At 40.6% G+C, this 18,134-nt stretch overlaps 1 protein-coding gene across 21 annotated transcripts in view; it reads left to right on the top strand.

Annotated features, from left to right (window-relative positions):
* Positions 1-18,134, top strand: part of LOC148775483 (ankyrin repeat domain-containing protein 26-like) — a 131,835-nt gene that overhangs the window by 86,977 nt on the left and 26,724 nt on the right. For 14 of the 21 annotated variants that reach the window (XM_088844212.1, XM_088844213.1, XM_088844224.1 and 11 more), the window contains 9 exons: positions 11-98; positions 2,626-2,654; positions 2,749-2,821; positions 5,263-5,511; positions 6,549-6,631; positions 11,931-12,073; positions 12,347-12,406; positions 13,528-13,698; positions 15,646-15,679. In XM_088844212.1, coding sequence (XP_088700338.1) covers positions 11-98; positions 2,626-2,654; positions 2,749-2,821; positions 5,263-5,511; positions 6,549-6,631; positions 11,931-12,073; positions 12,347-12,406; positions 13,528-13,698; positions 15,646-15,679 — 930 coding nt within the window. Of the gene's footprint in view, positions 1-10; positions 99-2,625; positions 2,655-2,748; positions 2,822-5,262; positions 5,512-6,548; positions 6,632-11,930; positions 12,074-12,346; positions 12,407-12,453; positions 13,459-13,483; positions 13,699-15,645; positions 15,680-18,134 lie in introns of those variants that run through there. The other 7 variants (XM_088844216.1, XM_088844223.1, XM_088844218.1 and 4 more) reach the window with 7 other exon arrangements.

Raw genomic sequence — 18,134 nt, 5'->3', positions numbered from 1 at the left:
ATTTTCACAGAGTATCTCTGAGAGCGTTCCACGGAAGTGTGTGGATCATTTATCTGGCGATCAGAGAGGAAAAAATATATTAAATGGACAAGTAGACGGTAAGAACTGTATTTTGTAGAAAGGTTATTTGACAGAATATTGATTTAAAATGGGAATATTGTAACAGGCAATAAAAGCAAAAGACAGCAAACACCTGTCACCTGCGCAGTGAGGCAGAAGACGAGAAGAGGAGGGAAACTGTCTCATCGGGTGTCGGCCACAGGTTAAACTGAGAATCCAGTTTCAGGAGCTGCGTTACTCGTTCCTGGACTTCTTGGGAGGTCCACAAGTTAAGACTGTCCAGTGCAGGAGTGTAGGTTTGATCCCTGATCAGGGAACTAAGATTCCGTGTGCCACATGGACAAAAGAAACAATTACTAGTTCTGTTTCAAGATACTCTACAACCAAAGGAAGGTCGAGAAGTCAGAGGAAAGAGGGAATGAAGGATGAGAGAGGCGGAGGGTGCAGGGAGGAAATGAAGGCAAAGGAAGCAAGGGCCTATGGGGAAGGTGGCCATAAGTAAGATAGGTCTTTAGAAGAAGGGAGAGTAATTGACACAGACGGTGAATATGAAGTGGGCTTCCGGCACCAAAACGTGTCAGAGAAGAACAGCAAAGTTCCCCCCTCTTCCTGTTGACTTGTTATTAGGAAGACATTCAAAAGTGCGGTCCCTGGGCAGGCAGAGCGGGTTGTCATCCTCTGGGGGAGCTTGGGGGTAGGTGCTCAGCTGTAATGGGAAATGCTGCTGCTTTGTAGGATGGTGTCTCATGGGACAGAACAAGAGAGCTGGAAAGGAGGAGAGAGCAGGGGGCGTGATGGGGAGACCAAGGAACCCACAGCCTGATAGAGAGTCCACTGGAAAGTTTCCAACTGGTAACGCAGTTTCAGTTTGGGGGGAAGTGTTAGAGTGAGGAGTTGAGGCTGAGATTTCAGGAGAATGAATGAAGTGGAAGTCATGTAGAAGCAGACTCCGCATAGACTAGAGTTTCTCAAATGTTAATTAGTCGCCTGGACACCTTGTGGGAAGTGCACATGCCGAGCAGGAGGTCTGAGTTTCTGCATTTCTAACAAGCTGTCTGAGTAGCAAGGGTGTAGCCTTGCGTTTAGAGAAATCTGGAAGAAGAGCATTGGCTGGTGCAGGCCTAACAGGATCAAGGAAAAGCATTGTTTTATGTTTCTCTCTGAGCGTGTCTATAGCCAGAGGGAAGCAAAGAGTCGAAGGAGCACGTTAAGCAGGGAGGGAGAAAGCAGTGGTGGGGATGATCCACAGGAAGAGTGTAAAGGGAAAGAATTCAGACCACGAGTCCAAAGGTTCCCCTTCACAGAGGAAGGACCCTAGTGAAAGGACCAAAGGAGGAAAGCAGGGCTTCAGGGAGGCGAGTTTGGAGTTGATGAGGAACCTTGAGAGAACTCCTTCCAGAGGCTTCCATGTATTTGCCCTGAAAAGAGATAAGATCATTGTTGTTCCCGACAATACTACGGGAGGCAGGAGGGGGTGCTAGAAGTAGGGTGAACCCCAGCTACTCCAAGTAACGATAGACATCAAAGATATATGTTGTACTGCTATTTGTGATCCAAATTAGATTAATTTGAATATGGAGGGATTGACTATTTTTAAGATAACTGATTTTTTGACAGTTGTTTCACAGAAATCCTTTTAAGCGTTAGCGTGATGTACCCAACCAAACTAAGTTTTGAAACAAAACAGATGGATAGGGTTCATTCCCTAAATGTTAGAATTGTTATTTTCAATAAATACCTACACTGATTTTAAAACATGCAGGATTTTTAGCATCTAATAATTCTGTGTCAATTGAGTTGATTATTTCCCTTTGATCATTGTATTTCAGTGTTGAGAATTTATTGTACATTATTTCGTAGGTGTGTCTTATATAGCCTTCTTGCATGAGCGGATCGAGAAATTTTAAGATGGCTAAACTAGAGGAGCCAAGACATGCAGGCATACCAGTAGCCCACATGGGTATGGGGAAAAAAATGAATATTTTTATGAACCATTTTCTACAAGGGTATATCCGAGCTACTCGGTTCATTACTCTTTCTCTGATGAGAAATGAATTATACATTGAGCTGAACTGTCATCCCAACGGTGCACTTCTTAAATGACTGGGCAGATTGAAGAACATGTTAAATCCTTGTAGTATAATGGTGTAAATGGTACTGCTGTATTGCATTCAAGATACACTGTTGCATTTGCCATCTGTTTTCACCTTTGTCTTCTTGGGGTCATGGTTTGCTCCTCCGATTAAGATCCATCTTCTCCTCATCAGTCAGCATGTTCACGTTGGTCTGTGTGCTCTTTGGTATTTTCTAAGTTCATTGAAAACATGATGTTACTTTTGAAATTTTACTGCCTGTTTAGGTAAACCTGTATTCCTAATTTTTCTTCACTATCTGTAATGGATTCATATGTCTGTCTTGCCGGTGTCCTAACATCCCCCTAAAAACAAGACACTGAAACCAAATGTATTCAGTGTCAAGGCTGAGCACGAGGATTCTGCTCGGTACTAACTCTGCATGAATGTAATTACATGTAATTAATTAACTCTATGTCCCTTTGCCTTTTAGATCCTCCTGAGAAATGTCTTAATGTGAAGGTAAAAACGTTTATGCATTTATCTTGAATTATGAACTGTGGATTGTATCATATGTACATTATTTATTAATCAACTTGTTTCCAAACCCATTCAGCCTGCAGTCGGAGTGAAGGATTCTGTTCCTAATAAAACAGCCGGAAAGAAGGGTCCACAAACTTCTAGTTCAGGTAAATTTTGTGATACACACTTAACCCTGGCTCCTGCATTGCAGGCAGACGCTTTACCATCGAGCCATCAGGGAAGTCCCTTCTGGAAAGAGGGACACTGAAATATTTGAAATGCTAGCTCTTCATACTCCTAACTTCTCTTTGCAAACTTAATAGCAGAATTGGACATACATAAGGCAAATGTTTTTGTTGGTATCCATGTTTTGAAAGGTAAGATATTTACAAGCATATGAACAAGAAATGTTTAAAATGTAAGCTTGAACTCAAGATGTTTCTGTATATGTTTCGATACCCTTAAGTTCTCAGTTTGGAATCTCTATACTCTCAGGAGTTCTCAGAGATTAATTATTAGACCGTAAGATTTTTCCAGTGTCCAAAAATGCTTATTTGAACTCTGACCTTTACTTAGAGTAAAGGTTCACTTGCTAACCTGTCAGTTGTATTTCAGCTGATAATTATTTCATTTTAGTGTTGTTACACAGATGAATGTAGGCCGATCAGATGTTTTGATAAGCAGACTCTGTGTGTGTGTGTGTTTGGTGTCTTTGATTATTACAAGTAGGGGGAGTAATCATCCCTTAGATTCGATAGACATAATCTTTGAAAACAGCGAATCTGAAAGTTTTCAGCGTTAGCATCCTTTTATACTTCTAGAAATTATTGAGCATTCCAAGGAACTTTGTTTAAGTCTATTGTGGTTCAATAAAACTGAAAACCTTAAAATACAGGCACACACAATCATAGTTGCTGATTCCATTAGTCCTCAGTGCTGTGATAGCACATCTCGTGTCTCTGAAGAAGTCCACTGTGCCCGCAGAACAGAATGAGAATGGAAGGAATGTTTACTGTTGTTGTGAAAATAGTTCTGACCTCTTGGACCCCCTGACCTGATGGGTCTCTGGACTGCAGCGATTCTGAGGGTACACTTGAGAACCCCTGTTTTAAACCATTGAAGTGGTTGGATGTGAAACGGTAAAGGGGCCCTTGTGTTGACACATGGTTTTAAGTTTCCTTTTTACATTTCTTGCTTGTTCCTTTGACTTCTGTTAAGAAATTTAGATCTGACAGTTTTAGTTTTTTGTGGTGTATTCATTCCTGTCTCATGTCCCTCTGTGCTCTTTGGATCCAGTGTGGTCCTACACTTACCTATTTTCACATGGAAACCATTAGTCACACACCAGGCTATCATTTCATTTATCATATAAGTTCATGATGTTTCATTTCATTTCATTTCATTTCATTTCAGTTCATTTCATTTATCATATAAGTTCATGATGTTTTTCTTTAGTCGCTAAGTCGTGTTCAGCCACTGCGACCTCATGGATTATAGCCCGCCAGGATCCTCGGTCCAAGAGATTTTGCAGGCAAGAGGCAAGAATGCTGGAGTGGGTTGCCATTTCCTTCTGCAGGTTATGATGTTTATCCAAGGCTTTAAAAATGAGTGAAGACATTTGTCCATTGAGGAAGGACCGTCTCAGTGAAATTAAAGTTGTTGTTGGTGGTGGTGGTGCTCAGTCGCTGAGCCGTGCCCGACTCTGTGACGCCATGGACTGTAGCCAGGCCTCTCTGTTCCTCACCAGCTCCTGGAGTTCGCCCAAGTTCCTTTCCATTGAATCAGCGATGCTGTCCAGCCATCTCATCCTCTGCCGCCCCCTTCTCTTCCTGCCCTCCCCTTCTCATCCTGCCCTCAGTCTTTCCCAGCATCAGGTGCCTTTCCAGTGAGCCAGCTGTTCGCATCAGGCGCGCCAAGTGTTGAAGCTTCAGCGTCAGCATCAGTCCTTCGAATGACTATTCAGGGTGGATCTCCCTTAAGATTGACTGGTTTGATCTCTTTGTTGTCCAGGGGACTCTCAAGAGTCTCTCCAGCATGACAATTTGAAATCATCAATTCTTCGGTGCTCAGTCTTCTTTATGGTCCAGCCCTCACATATGACTACTGAAAAAACCAGAGCTTTGCCTGTACGGACCTTTGTCAGCAAAGTGATGTCTCTGCTTTCTAATATGTTGTCTAGGTTTCTACCATTAGTTAAAGTAGTACCATTCATTAAAAGTGTTTTGAAAACCATGGTCTCTAGAACACACAATATTGTCATGCAAAATTAAAGGTAAAATAAATTAGAGATAAATTTTGTTAATAAAATATTTGTATGTTCAAGGAAAATAATAATAAAGTTCTTATGAAATACAGAGTATGTAATAAAGATTGGGTGACTCAAAGTAATACTGGAAAAGAAAACGTAGAAGCAGCGAGACACGCTAGTTAACATCTCTTCATGAATGACAGTGACACGTGGGATAGCGTAACCTCTGAAGGAGTACTGAATTTGAGGGGAAGGAGCACGTGGAACTGATTCTCTGAAGAAAGCCTTTGTACGAGGTAGGCAGAGTTGTATTCTGCCTCAGATCCTGATCCATGGAGACTTTGTTTTCACATTTTTCAGATTGGGATTCGACTAGCTCGAGCCTCAGTAGGGAGACTTGTCAAAGAGCCGGGCATTTGAAAGTTGATGATCAGCGTCCGTTGGTGTCCCAGTCAGTGACCAGAAATCAGTCGGCACCCACAGAACTCGGACTGAAGACCGTACCAGATAAAGAAAAGATGAAAAAGGCAGCGGTGTTTCTGGTAGGGAATTCCACGCCCCATCACCTGTGCCAGTCTCTGCTGCCAAAGAACAGAGAAAGCAAAGAAGGTAATGCAGAAGCCCAGGGCACTCAGCCACGCGCCCCCTGGGCACGGCCTTACCGTCCTTCTGACGGTTCCGGATCAGATTTTGTGGCAAAGTCTACCTTAGCTGACTCCTTTTATGCAACCTGCAGCCAAACAATACCTCTTAAGGTGCTTGCATTCTCCCTCTGACCATAGTAAAGAAATAACAAAGAGAGTTTGGAGGAAGCAAGTTCATTTAGGCTAGTGTTTAGCATGCGTCTCAGCGTGGGTAGCAGGACTATATTTAGAACTTTGGGACTCTTTGTGAGACCTCGGTAGACAGTAATTATTGAAAAATAATTAAGAATATTTATACTAAGGTGATTTTTGACAGCTTGTCCTCTGCAGTCTAGAAGCTAAGAGGATAGACATGTGAAGAAATAGTTTACAGTTCAGATGTATGTCTATCACTGGAGAAGTCTATAAAGATACCCTAGAAAAATCTACAAAGTACTAAGGTAGCTACAAGGAAAGGGACAGCTGTTTATCTGGGGAAAGACAGCTGTAATCAAGGGCAAGTCACAAAGCAGGTTGAGTCTTAAAAGATGAAAAGTAATTCGTCAGAAGAGTACAGGGAAGCATTTCAGATGAAGGAATTGATAAAAGCGTACAAAGTAAGAGGAATTTCGTAAACTAAGAATAATAATGCAGTTGAGGCTTGGCGTGTTGTTGAAAAGGTACTGTGATGAAGCAGAGAAGAGAATATACTGTGGCTTTATATGTCTGTCCTGCATTTTGAAATTTTGTTTGGTTTCTGATTGTTTTTTTCACGGATGCTTGGATGAATTCATGAATGAATCTTTGAGATGTTTATGTGCCTGTATCCTGGTGACCTCTGGTAGTTCCCAAATGGTTTGTTGAAGCTTTTGATCATTGGAAGGATTTCTTAAAGAAGTAAATATTCATCTGAAGACAAGATGAACTTAAGTTGTCACTTGATACACTCTTTTAAGTCTGTGTTTTAAATAAAGATTATGTCTTTTATCTAAATATTCTAAGTAATTTTACCTAAACATGCAGATTTGTCAGGAGAACTAGACTTGGACGTGATATTGGAGGAAGAACAAGAAAAACTTGATGGAGATGAAAGGAACCATTCACAGGTGAGTAAAACTATAAATTGAAATTTCTGGTTTACTACCATTTTCTTTGCTTTAGCAACACAATCCGGTGTGTAACAGAGTCCATAACAAATAAAGTGCCTTTCACAATTATCCTTTTAGAATTGATAGATAATAATTTAATAGTTTTATAGCCCTTTAACTATACAACTTAAAATGCTGTTAGAATCTATTATACTTTATAGTTTGTCTTTGGAATTGAGGGGAAAAAAGTTCCTGACTTGTTTACTTCTTCCATTTTTATAACTTCATTACATGATTAAGGTGATATCAAATACTGAATCATAAGGTTAAGCAGTTGAAATTACGAACAATATGACGGCCTCTGACCTAGATACGTGTAAAGAGAAATCATTCCCAGTGGCTCATGGTTTTCCGTTGAAATCGCCAGTCACTGATGCCGAGATGAAAGATTCATTCTACCTATCATCTCAGCATGATTGACTTGGGATGAACATTCAGGGAGAGAGTGGGGTCCTAGAATCAACCAAGTTGCCTCTTAAGAGAATCGAACCTTCTAGATTGGACCTTTGTTTTTAGAGTACAAATAGTAACATTCTAAGTTATTTCATTTCAGGGTGGGAAGTCAGTAGATATTATGAAGAATGCTTTATCCCCTTTCTTTGGTGGATATTAGAACATAATATAGGAGAAGGCGATGGCACCCCACTCCAGGACTCTTGCCTGGGAAATCCCATGGACGGAGGAGCCTGGTAGGCTGCAGTCCATGGGGTCAGTAAGAGTCGGACAAAACTGAACGACTTCATTTTCACTTTTCACTTTCATACATTGGAGAAGGAAATGGCAACCCACTCCAGTGTTCTTGCCTGGAGAATCCCAGGGATGGGGAAGCCTAGTGGGCTGCCGTCTGTGGGGTTGCACAGAGTCGGACACGACTGAAGTGACTTAGCAGCAGCAGCAGCAGCAGCAGAACATAAGATAACTGAATGCGGGGGCTTCCTGGGTCGCTCAGCTGGTAAAGAATCTGCCTGCAATGCAGGAGACCCCGGTTCAATTCCTGGGTCGGGAAATTTCCCTGGAGAAGGGATCGGGGACCCACTCCAGTATTGTTGGGCTTCCCTGGTGGCTCAGACAGTAAGGAATCCGCCTGCAGTGTGGGAGACCTGGGTTCAATCCCTGGGTTGGGAAGGCATGGGTTGAGGAGGGTGTGGCAACCCACTGAAGTCTTCTTGCTTGGAGAACCCCCATGGACAGAGGAGCCTGGTCGGCCTCAGTCCTTGGGGTCACAGAGTCAGACACGACTTAGCACACACATAACTGAATGTAAGCAGGTGATATGTATTGATGTATAACTCCATCGTAATATATAATTTGTGTTAAAATTTAGGAATTGGTTCCTCTGTCTGATCAGTGTTAATTGATTTTAGCTCCTGGTCATATAAAGATATTTTATTAATTCTCCAGATATTAGTCCTTAAAACGGAAAACCAAAAATCTTAATGTAAGGTCGGACCTCGGTGGCCATCTTGGCCTCTTGTCCTTCCCCTCCTTCCTTTTTTCCCCGCTGGTGGAAAAGACGCTGACTATTGTGCTCTGTTCCCTCATTCCCTCCCCCACTGCTTGAGTGTCCTTGATATAGCGGTTCCTGGTAGAAATCAACCCTCTCCTAACCTCCCCCTACTGTCCAGAAACAGCATTCTGCCCAGAAACAGCAAAAACTATTTCACTGCGTCAGCACAACCTTGAGCAGACCGGGCAACCAACCCAGTCTTGCCTCCCCGGCGAACTGACCTATGAGGGACCACCACTCCAAATCTTGCCTTAATCGGGAAAAATTTCGCTGTTTCTTCCTGTAAAGCTATATAAGCTGCCTCTTGCCTTTGTTCGGGCGCGGACTTCCTCGACCTCACTTACCTGGGTCCGGGAACCCCGCCAGGGAGCGCCTTGCCATGAAAGCTTGTTAAATCACCTGTTTGGTGTCTGAGTTCTTTTATCTAACATCATTGGGCCGTTTTGACCTTATACTTAACAGACATGCTGTAGGGACTCCCTATATATGGTGTAGTGAGGTGAAATATTTTTAAGGGAAGAAGCATTTAGAACATTAAAAATCATCTAATTCATTTTTGGTAGATTTCACATGTATGCATTGTTTAAATCAATCACACAGTTGCAAAATTGGGTTTGTGAGTGAATGTTTTTCTCCTATTTTTGGGTAAGGCAAGTTATTTTTCACTTCTTTGTTGTGATCTGGTGATTTGTGAGTAGTTACATATAAATTAAGAAGTTTAACAGTGAAATTTTAATAATTTTCTGACTTTTCTTTATCCATACTGGATTAGTGAAAAATTACATTATTTTGCACACATGTACCCTGCCAGAAAAGACACCTGAAAATCAACCAGTTAATTTTCCACTCTTGCAGCTGCAAAAGTTGCCTCAAGAACCGGAAATGAATAAGGAATGTTGTAGACAGGACAGATCTGTACGTTCAGGGCCTCCTTATGTGGAGAAGTATGAAAACATGTGGATCAAGCAAGGCAAATTAGAATGGAAGGAGAAGTTAAAACCATCACAAATGAGTTAAAGCAGACGTTAGGTGAAATTTGTGAGAAATACAAAATTATTATTTGTCCTCAGGAAGAGTCACTACATGATCACCCTAAAGAAGGAACAAACAGAAAGGAAATACCTCCTCACATGACAAATAATACACCTGATGGTGGGGAGAAAGATGCATTTGGAGTAGCTGTCTCTCTAGTATTCCAAGTATGTCCTCAACAAAAAGAACCCAGTCTCGAAAATGTTTTTTCGTCGAATAAACTGTGGGTCCCCGGGATACGCTTGTCAGTCACCTTCAAGGCTTGGTTTCAGTGAAAATAAAATAGACCTTGAAAGTGATAAACTAGATATTGAACATGTGTTTATCAAAAATGAGGAGAGTTTTTATAATGATGTAGAAAATAAAAAAGTAGGGAACCAGGTAGTTACATTTGAAGTGAAAGAAGACTAAGAGTTTGATATGAAAATATCAGACAATACGAGGCAAAATCCCACTAGTCGGAAATTAGACATCGGACAGACACATCAATCTAGTCTGTGGCTTGTCTGCTCCGGTAAGATGAAATACGTAATTCAAATAAAAACTCACGGTACTCCTGCTGTCGTTAACAATACTGATAAGAAAACCAAACCTATACAGGACTGGTTCCAGAAGCTACTGCATGCAGGTAATTGCAGTGCTAGTGATGATGAAAGCGTGGGACCGAATTAGAAAATGGGAACTCTTCTCCACCGAATAGTCACAGAGCATCCAAAGTGTATCTCAATGAAGAACTGCAGAAGGATATGCAGAGGTTTAAGAACACAATAGACATGGTACAAGTAGTGTTGTTAGCTTTGGAAAAAGAGACCATTCAGCTTGCAAAAGAGGTAGAGGTTCATTTGCTCTTGCTTTGGTTTCTCCCTTTCTGGATGATCTGGTCCATTTTGATTTTCTGCTTATGCATAAAGTGGGGTCATCTAAATAGGTACTTGTGTAGAAATAGATTATTTCTGCCATCCAAATAATAGGAATTCAGGAAACTGTTTTCATGGCTTTTGTCCTTCAATCAATCTAATTCTGTCTCTGTCAGTCTTTCATTTGGACTGGGAAACTCATTTACCTACACACCATGTAACCGCCTGAGCCAGAATAAGCACCGAGGAAAGTGTTCAAGGAGTATGATCAACTAGGGTTTTGCAGTGTGTGTGTGTTTGTTTAACTTTGTTGGCTTAAATATACGTTGCATTTCCACAGAATGGGAAGAAAGCAGAGACTGCGAGAAGGGACAGAAACACACATTTCCTCTAATCTCTTCCTTGTGGTTGAATATGTGTGACCTTCTCTGCTTTCCTCAGTCCCTGGGCACTTAGATATCCAACATGGCCACTTCAGGCTGTTTTTAATCACCACTCTCAGATGTCTCTTTTGAGAGAGTCCTCTTCACTATGTTGTTTACTAAAATGTAGTAAGTTTTGACATGTGTGATTTTGTCACATAGGTAGTATATGTGTGTGTGAGAGTTGGTCAGTCGTCTCTGATTCTTTGCGACCCCATGGACTGTGGCTGGCCAGGGTCCCCTGTCCATGGATTTCTCCAGGCCAGAATATCATTGGTGTGGATAGCCATTCCCTTCTCCACGGGATCGTCGCAACCCAGGGATCGAAGCCAGGTCTCCTGCATTGAAAGCAGATTCTTTAACATCTGAGCCACCAGGGAAGCCAATAGGTAGTATACACCCTCAGCAGAAAAAGAAAAAGAATCAAGTGTGTATCTCCAAAGAAAAAACTGATGTTTGAGATGCTGTGAGATATTTCTTTCTTCCATAGTAGGTTTTGAAACTTGCTTGCTCTTTTGTGTAAGACAAAACAAGAAGAAAATGTAGCTATTCTCCTTTAAAGAAAAAAGAGAGTAAACCCTACCCCCAACTTAAGACTTAAATTACTTTGCCAAAGTCACGCTTTTCACTTACCTGATTCATTTGAGGAATTTGTTTGGTAATTTTATCGGATTCAAGATTACAGAATTGTATCATCTCTTTTGGTGCCATAAAATGTTAGGGAATGCCACTTTAGGGGCTTTGAACTTATCATTTAACCTTTTTTTTATTTTAGAGCTGTTATTGGTAAATAGTGGGCAAAGGTAGATAGTTATTTCTGTACCCTCTAGCTATAAAATCTGATGGTTATTGAATGTGGAGTTGGGAAGCGTTACTTATATTCCAGAATTCCACACTAACTAACCTCTCCTCAGTTTCATTCTGCTCCTTGTGTTTTGGTAAGCTTTGGTTCATATATTTCAGTGAACACCATGAGGTTTTTGCTCTCGCCTGGATCCCAGTGAAAAAAGAATTGGAAAAGGCAGTGGGGAAAGAATAGCTTTAGTCCAGAAAGAAGAAAGATTCCTTTCTGTCTCTGAGGCACTAAGGTGTCACATCCTCTACATCTGACTGTTTCATGGAAAATCCAGGTGGTAAAGACCGAAGAGGACAGATGTTGTGTGTGTTTATTTCTCTATCTCTGCCATTCAGATGGGGAAGACTGGATGTGGATAACTGTATCTTATTAAGAAAGCCTTTCTTGAAATTTTGGGCATTTTGTTTCTTTCCCTCAAACAGAAAGAAGCACATTTTAGAAAAATTTCAGTGACTTGTAAGTGATAAAATTAAGTTCAAAAATATCTTTATCAGTTAACATCAGGGCAAATGCTGAGTCAAATAATAAGAGTCTCTAGAATTAAGTAATAGCAATCATTCTTAGTGTCAAACTTTCATTAAAGGTTGAAGAAGGAAAAAGTAGTGAAGTGGAAGTATCAGACAGCGTCTGGGATGCTGCTGCTGAGAGCCGATGGATTCAGCAGAGAAAGCGTGGAGGAAACAAGAAGCAGGAGTTTCCTGCCATGCAGAGTGAAGGTTCTGATAGGTAAGCCTCTATCGATATTTAGCAGTAGGTCATTTGTTAATTGCCTGTAAAATCATTTCTAACTTGAGCTAATGCTTGTGATTGACGAATTTTATATTTTACTGGAGATATGGTTATTTTGAGTACTCTCATCCTTTAGCCTTAATACTAGTTATTTGTTAACATACCACTATGTTACAGTAGTGTTCTGCGTTTGACTGCATACTTGCCTTAACCAGTGTGTTGTATGTTTAAATTTATTTCATGTCACTAACGAACATCCTTTCATTTCAGTTTGAGGACTTCTTTCAGCATTTCTTATGAGGCGGGACTAGTGGTGATGAGCTCTCTCAGGTTTGCTTTGTCTGGGAAAGTTTTTATTTCTCCTTCGTTTCTGAAAGACAGCTTTTCTGGATGGAGCACTCTTGGTTGGCAGTTTTCTCCTAGCACTTTGTGTGTGTCCATGGATGGAGGCCAAACTGTTGCTGGTGGCAGGAGAGCTGACGAGGCACCTGCCTTTCATCCTTGATGCTGACGTCACCCATGTGGGTGGTTTACAAGTAAACTGCCCCCCACCCCGCTAAATTTGATTGCTTCTTTCATGGTGGATGTGCCACATGTCATTTTCAAAATCATCTAAATTGTTACTTTTCTCTTTGAGGGTTTTTTTTTTTTTGGCTGTGCTGGGTCTTTGCAGCTGCAGTGCTTGGGCTTCTCATTGTGGTGGCTTCTCTTGATGCTGAGCATGGGCTCTAGGGTGCTGGCTTCAGTGGTTGTGGAGCACAGGATTCATTGCTCCGTGGCATGTGCTGTCTTCCCTGACCAGGGATTGAACCTGTGCCCCTTGCACTAGCAGGCAGATTCCTAAGCAGTGGAATACCAGGGAAATTCCTAAATTAAACATTCAGTTCAGTTCCGTTCAGTCATTACTGTATTTAAAAGGAAAACAAAAAATATAGTGTAAATCTGATTATGGCTCCTACGTCTAAGAATCATTGTGTTTAACCAGTGGGCCCCAGGTTTTCAGTGTAGCCCTTGAGGTTTTTCCCAGTGTCTTTCCAGATGCATCTCTCTACTTTCTTTCTTGTGTTTTGTACTTTTCCTTCCAGGTTCCTAGGAAACAACCTAGATGTTGTGTGCCTGACCTGTGTACTCACATTCTAATCTCCCAGTGAAATGATTTCTCTCTTTTCTCTTCCTTTTGGCCTCTTCTCTTCACTGCTTCTGTAAATCCTTCCTTATTCCACTAATGACTTTCATATGTCAACTCCTACATATCATATTGTATCATAATTGTATATCTGTGTTTGAAGGAATAATTTGTTTCCTTGCATATGGTTGGTACTTTGTAACTGTTTTGTGAATTAATTAATGACTTAAGATGGGTAAGAGTTGGAATTTTACAAGAATTGTTTTTTTATTCTTTGTTAGTCGAATTATTTGAAAACATTGGCTTTTGTGTGGATTCTTTAAAGTAGCGATCCTGGCGTGCCCAGGAAGGAAATAGGGAAAAAGAACAATGGCAAATGGACCCAGGAAGAATGTGTGATTGCACCAATATTTGGAAAGACCGATTCGCTGCCTGGTGGTCTGCTGCATGTGAATGATGACAGCATTGTAAGGAAAGTGGATCGAGAGGATGGCAGGTAACACGGACAGATTCTTTATTTCTAGGGGAAGAAATATTAGCACTGAATACTTCTTCTGGAAATAGAGCAGCATAATATAGCATACAGGCCAAGAGAAGAGAATCCTCAACTCTACTGGATGAACACTGCAGAAAGGTTAAGGAGAGGACCTGTGCCTTTGGCCGGAAGTCATTTCAGTAAATAGTCCACTTGGAAGCTGGACTGTAGTGAATACACGTAAACAGCTCCGTAGGGAATATTTACTGGGGCAGGCAATAAAGAACTGGATGATAATTGAAGAGGCATGTGGAGTTGAAAGGAGTTTCTTGTTTCATGTTAAGAGGGGAGCTTCTCGAGTGTGTATGCTGTTGGAAATGAGCCAGCGGAGGACGTGTTTATTTAATCCTGTTTGCATTTCCAATATTAGAAAGCTTATTGAATGTATGACATTATCTTTAAACTATTACAATAAATTAACTGTCCATTATTATTACTGTACATGATTATTATGTACATGTACATATGTAGTTTTTGGTAAGGGCTTGTTCATTGACTCTGAAGCATAATATTCTTATGTAAATGAATATGTAGATGATTACTTGTTAATTCTATCATACATAGATTGTTTAAAAATTATATAATCATGAATTTACAAATACTTAGGTTATACTGAATAGGATTTAATCATTCCTTGATGATTCTAGTTGATAGTATCATCGAGGGTAGCTATGATTTTGTAAGGTACTGTGAAACATCACATCATGTTAACTTCATTCAAAAGGGGAGGATTTTGTTTATTTTCAGTAGAAACAATTATCAATCTTGTACAGTTTATTACTTTGGATGATAAAGATCTAAATGAGAAAAACCATGCTTCCTGTACTGAAAGTGTCCTTAACACATACTGTGTGCTCCACAAGTGTATGTCAGAAGCATAAGGAAACAGCAGAATGCTTGAATGAATGTGTATTGATGAATTTCTTTACAAAAAGCAAATCTTTATTGAAAGTAGATTTCCAATATTGCCTACATCTAAAGTCTTTTTGTTTTGATAGAAATATGTTTTTAGATTCAGAGTTACCATTTGTAGTTATAGCTAGACATGAAATAATAATATAGATTCATTTGGTATCATATTAGTTAAAAAGATTTGACGTAGGGGGAGGAGGGAGGTGGGAGGGGGGTTCAAGAAGGAGAACACATGTACACCCGGGGCGGATTCATATCAGTGTATGGCAAAACCAATATAATATTGTAAAGTAATTAGCCTCCAATAAAAAAAAAAAGTTCAAGCTCAAGCCAGTTAAATAAAAAATAAATAAATAAAAAGAATTTTCAGTATCACTTTCTCAGCATATTTTGGAACAGCAGCATTCAGGCCAGATTTCCTGGGTTTGAATTTGGGGGTGTTGGTGAACTGCTGTGTCGTCTTGGGCAAGTTCCTCAGCCTTTCTTTGCTCCATTTCTTCCTAGCTAAAAGATCTAATATATATTACTTATCTCCCAGAATGATCGTGAGGATTAAAATGCCTTTAAGGCATGTCAAATGCTTGTAATAATGCATAGCCATTGCATAACAAGCCCTCAAAAAGCTAATAACATTGTGATAAAAAATGGGTTTCTTTCTTATAAGGCCTTAGGGAATACTTCCGAGATAGGTTTTATTGCCATAAAAGTTAGTTCTTATTAAAAATGACAACTGCAAAAAACCCTGGTATACTGCTTGTATCACATAACGCAAGTAATGTTAGGATTTTCCTTTTCCTTTGATCTAAATTTAATGTTTTATTAATATTACAGATACATTTTCTTTGTCCTTTAATGGTACTCTTTTTTATTGTTTCATCCTTTGATAGAAATTACTTATGAATGCAAAGATGTTCTATAAAAAACATTTAGGTATTGTTTATATTTTTGAGTTATTAAATTTTAGCCTGAAAAGAATCATTTGTGTTTTTTTTTTAGGCCTGCAAGGAAAACAGCATATGAAAAGAAGAAGGTATAGTAAAATGAAAAAAATTAACTTTAACATATATTATTCTCTAAAAATACTTCGTCAAAGGAATAGTGGCAAAATAGAACATCTTCCGTTGTTGAAGAGACATTTACTTTGAAAACATAATTTAGAAACTCTGTTGATGAAGTTATCCTTTTGATAAAAACCTGTTCTTTTACGAAGCCTCTGCTTTTGCTTTGGTAAAGGGATTTATCACCTTTGTACACTGGGTGTATTTTATACATATTTTAAGGACATTGTGAAACAGTATTGTTCATGTGTAGGTCAAAGAACAAAGTAATCACGTGAATGACCTGGATGATTTAACTCAGTCATCTGAAACTGCTTCCGAGGATGGCGACATGCTTTCCTCTAAAAATTCCCGGTTGCCATCTGGCAGGTGGCTGATGGTCGTGGACCCCTCCCTCTGTGCCCGTCAGCCCTCCAGTCCACCTGCCTCGTGAACAGCTCCGAGCTGGCTCCAGCTTTCCCAGCTGAGTTCTCCCTCACAGTAGAGTCCTCCAGGATGGGTGTGTTTAACTGGCATCCTCGAGAGGCGCAGGAATGCTCCCCGTGGATTTTTTCCAGCAGTTGGTAGAAAACAGCCACTCTTGAAGTTGATTGTCCTTCATTCTGCAGAGTTCTCGAGTGGCATCTCAGAGCAGAGGAGTTCACTCCCCTAACCAATGTCCCTCTCAAACACGGACTGGGTCCCATCCCCGAGGTCCTAGCCACAGATCTGCCACAAGGAAAAGCTCTCGGGAAGAGCTGGGAAAGTAGTATTTGTAATTCAAATCCATTTGTCTACAGCAGTCAGGTAGGGACACACCATGGCCTCACTCAAGGAGAGTGAGAGCTTAAATATTTTCTATAGGAATTGATCTCAAAATTTTTGGGACTGTCTCGCAGAGCCGGGACCCTGCTCGTGGTTTAGGCCAGGCAGACCGTGTGAGCTCCACTGACGACTGCGTTACCCGACCACGTCCCTCTGCTCTGGGGTGAGAGTGTCGGTCACACCACGCATGTCACCGTCTTCAGTGTCTAAATCAGAGCCTGTTCTTGGCTCCACTATCACTTTTGTAACCGGTACCCTATCAACAGCCTTTTTGTATCACTTACAGTTTTTCAGTTGGTAAAACCTGTGACATCAGTTGTAAAAACACTCTTGTACACTTTAAGAAGTTGTTTGTTTAGAATAAACTTATAAAAGTCCCCCTCCTACCAAGGGGAAAAAAGTAAAAAAAATACTCTTGCGACTAACAGTAGCTATTCTGGTATTTGGTAGTGATTTCCCTTCCTTGGTGGATGATTAGGTTAGTTTACCACTTCCACTGAAGGTCAGGAGGAAACTGTAGGGGTTCAGAGACCATGCTTTGGAAGTCGTTCTTGTGCCTGTGAGAAAATGAACCTCTGCTCTGTGGAGTGTCCTGTGTCAGTACAAGGAACTTTTGAAACAGTGATAGATACGCCATTGTAGACGTTTAGTGATAATTATGTTTCTCATCGTGTTTTCCCCATCTTACTATTTTAAACAGTATGAAGAGGTAATGGAAGTTACTGCAGCAGCAAATAATCTCATGATTCTCTATGAAGAGCTCTCTAAACTTTTCCTTATTTGCCATGAGTGTCTGCACCATGAGTGAAATAGGAGACTTGTTTGTACTGATATGTTTGTTCTGGAGAAGTGCCTGTGGTTTGATGTCAGAGGACTAGTAGGGTCAGAGACCTGGTGAAAAGCCTGCAGGGTACTTACATGTTTCTAACTTCTTCCTTCCCAGAATCATTATAGCTAATGCGTTAATTGATGTTTGCAGACGTGCTTAGCGCAGCTGTCAATAGGTATAAGCCTTGCAGTTGCCTATTACAATGTTAGAGAGGTAGCATATTCTCAAGAAAACACTTTTTGTATGAAATTTCATCTATTTAAGTATATAGAGAGCTAAGGCTCTTACGTGAAGTAGCTGTATAGGAGGTATCAGATGCAGTGTTTTTAAGGGAGCGAGTGGTGGTGGTATGGAATTATCGTTGATGTACAGTATTGTGTTAGTTTCAGGTGTGCAACGCAGTGATTCAGAGACATATGTGTATGTGTGTGTATATTATATAAATGGGGCTTCCCTGCTGGCTCAGACAGTAAAGAATCCACCTGCAATGCAGGAGACCTGGGTTCGATCCTTGGGTTGGGAAGATCCCCTGGAGAAAAGGCAACCCACTCCAGTATTCTTGCCTGGAGAATCCCATGGACAGAGGAGTCTGGCAGGCTACAGTCCATGGGGTGGCAAAGAGTTGGACATGACTGACTAACACACACACACACACACACACACACACACACACACATTCCTTTTCAGATTCTTCTTGTAGAATGTTAAATGTAATTCCTTATGTTGTACAGTAGATCCTTACTGGTTATTTTATACACACTTGTCTATATAAAATGGTATATGTTAAACCCAAC

Source organism: Moschus berezovskii, chromosome 15 (assembly GCF_049115385.1).
Source record: "Moschus berezovskii isolate FMDL1 chromosome 15, NW_MosBer_1.0, whole genome shotgun sequence".
Classification (NCBI taxonomy): Eukaryota; Metazoa; Chordata; class Mammalia; order Artiodactyla; family Moschidae; genus Moschus; species Moschus berezovskii.
The sequence above is the reverse complement of the archived record's forward strand: the minus strand, read 5'-3'. Positions and strand labels throughout refer to the sequence as shown.